At 38.9% G+C, this 2,687-nt stretch overlaps 1 protein-coding gene across 1 annotated transcript; it reads left to right on the forward strand.

Annotated features, from left to right (window-relative positions):
- Positions 1-1,575: 1,575 nt before the first annotated feature.
- On the forward strand, positions 1,576-2,226 carry LOC132181576 (cysteine-rich repeat secretory protein 38-like). The gene has a single exon (XM_059594826.1). It carries the CDS (start codon positions 1,576-1,578, stop codon positions 2,224-2,226), a length of 651 nt encoding a protein of 216 aa, XP_059450809.1.
- The last annotated feature ends 461 nt before the right edge of the window (positions 2,227-2,687 follow it).

Consider the following 2,687-nt stretch of genomic DNA (forward strand, 5'->3'; position numbering starts at 1 on the left):
CCATCTTTTAAGATAAGGACAATTATGTCTCACATTTTTCCTAAATGGCTCATCTCTATTTCATTTGAAATAGGGAGGATCCCTTTCCATCCCCACCAACCTTGCCCCTCATTCTTGTGCATCCGAATGTTTTCTCTCTCTAACTTTATTGAAAAAGGAAAATTTTCTCTAGTTTTCAGGGAGAAGTTGGAGGGAAACTAGAGGTTTAGGTTTTTTTTTTTTTTTGGGTTGACATGTCCGCATAAGAGAGGGAATGAGAATTTGAACTAGTGACCTCCGCTTTATTAAGCGTGGTCCCAACTAATTGAACTACCTCTTGGAGACAAGTAGAGGTTTAGTTGGTACTGGATACAAAGGGGACAAAAATGTGTGGTTAATTTCCTTAAATTATTAAAACTTGTCAACGTTCTCTAATGGCAAAAATATCCTCCACAAAAATAAAAAAAATAAAAAGAGGTTTCATTATTCCTTGGCTCGTGTAATTTAAGGCCATGGCACAAGCTAGTCGGACGTCTCCGACTCTTACAAAAGCGCAGCTAGCGTCATAGAGGCAGATCATGGTGGCAATGATATGATGAAAGAGCTTGGTGGAAGGTTGAATCAACTGCGGAGGCTAGTTATTGTAATTTGTAAAGCTCAGAAGATAAAATGGGGGCCTGCTCTTTGCGCTTCCATTAATATGATAAATGATGGGGAATTAGGTCCATATGTCCGTCTAATTAACAAATTTGGAAACCGAATATTTTCACTCTTCTAATTAATAATACGTGTGGATACTGCTTTTTGGAATACATCTTCTCCAGTTTAAATGAACTGGATAATATTCAGTTAGTTGTAGTGAAGGAGTATTTTTGTCTTTATCCAGTTTAAATAAAATGAAAGGAAGTTTCACGTACGGTGGGATGGAACAGGATTTTCTCCAGTTCAAATGAACTGGATAATATTCAGTTAGTTATAATTGAGGAGTATTTTTGTCTTTTCATTTTTGAGACAAAAATACCCCTCCATTAAAACTAACTAGATGTTACCCAATTCAAATGAAATAGAGAGAATCCTAATTCCGGTGGGACATCTAATTAGCACTAATCTGCATGTCATTAAGAGGAAAACACATACTAATTAAATTGTAAACATGCATTTACACAAACAATTAAGAATGCGCGTTTGCGCACAAAGACAGTAACATGTCCATGGACTTCGTGAGCTTGTCCTCTACAACTTGTGTCTCGATCAAACCGCGTGCATAACTAATACTCTACCACTCAGTCAATGTAGAAATATTCATTTTTTTTTTTTTTTATAAGTACATTGCAAGAAACCAAACAACAAAACAACAAACTACAAGAGACAAACAGAGAGGGGAGGATCCTTCCAACTAGCTCGAGGAGAAGAAATATTTAAGTATGTAATTAGATAAGGTTGAATGTTTGAATTCAACATTAGATTTTTCAATTCGAAAATGCACCAACACAAACCTAAAAGTCAGCCCACTACCTCACCGCCTCACCCTTCTCAATAAAAAGCCTCTTATATTAATTTTCAAGGCCTAAACGTTGCCATTTTACGCACTACGCAATGGTTTCCTCTAGGTTAGTTTTCTTCCTCTCTGCCATTTTCATATTCACTGCTCAAGCAGTCGCGCAGCCTGCCATTTTCATATTCACTACTCAGTCAGTCGCGCAGCCAGCCTTACTTTATCAGTTATGTTCAAACGACAAGGGAAACTACACTGCTGACAGTACCTATGAGGCAAACCTCAATCGCCTCCTCTCCTCTCTCTACACCAACACAGAAATTGACTACGGGTTCTACAATTCCTCTTATGGCCAAAACTCTGACCAAGCATATGCAATTGGACTTTGTAGAGGAGATATTAACCCAGATGTTTGCCGTGGTTGCCTCAATAACGCTACGTCTCTTCTCAGGCAGCGCTGTCCCAATCAGAAGGAGGCAATTGTATGGTACGACTACTGTATGTTACGCTACTCAAACCGCTCCATTTTGGGCGTCGAGGAAACTAGTCCAAGTTTATATATGTGGAACGTGAACAACGTATCGGCCAATTACGTGAATCAATTTAACGATGATCTTAGCAGCTTGTTGGAAAGCCTAAGAAGTCAAGCTGTAGCAGGTGATTCTCTTCGTAAGTTTGCAACAGGAGATGGAACCGCACCAGAATCTATAACATTATACGGACTTGTGCAGTGCACACCTGATTTGTGTTAAGGAACCAATAGAGTCTGTTTTATAGTTGTTCTTATCTTTTAGTATTATCCTTATAGTTGTTCTTATCTCTTCTCTTTAGTGTTCTAGTTGTATTTGTTTTACTTATTTGTATTGAATTAGGTCTCCTAGTTTGTATCAAGTTTGGGTTTGTCAAACTTGATTACAATTGTAACTCTTTGCCTATATATACAATGAGAACGAAGCTGAGACTTCATTCCGCCAAAAGCAATTTTCTTTGCTTTCTTTCATGGTATCAGAGCCTTACGGTTCATACCCCTCTCAATAAGATCCTTGACCCTCTCAAATTTTTGGGCCTTCTTCAACGGAATCAGCTTCTTCTCCAGGCAAATTCGCAGCTCTTCTTGCTGCCCTCAGATCACCTTTTCTCTTGCCGCACCTGCTGTACTGCACCAACATTGCCGCACTGCACCAGATTGCCGCACCTACTTTCTTTCTTCTTG

This window comes from Corylus avellana, chromosome ca5, assembly GCF_901000735.1.
Source record: "Corylus avellana chromosome ca5, CavTom2PMs-1.0".
Lineage (NCBI taxonomy): Eukaryota > Viridiplantae > Streptophyta > Magnoliopsida > Fagales > Betulaceae > Corylus > Corylus avellana.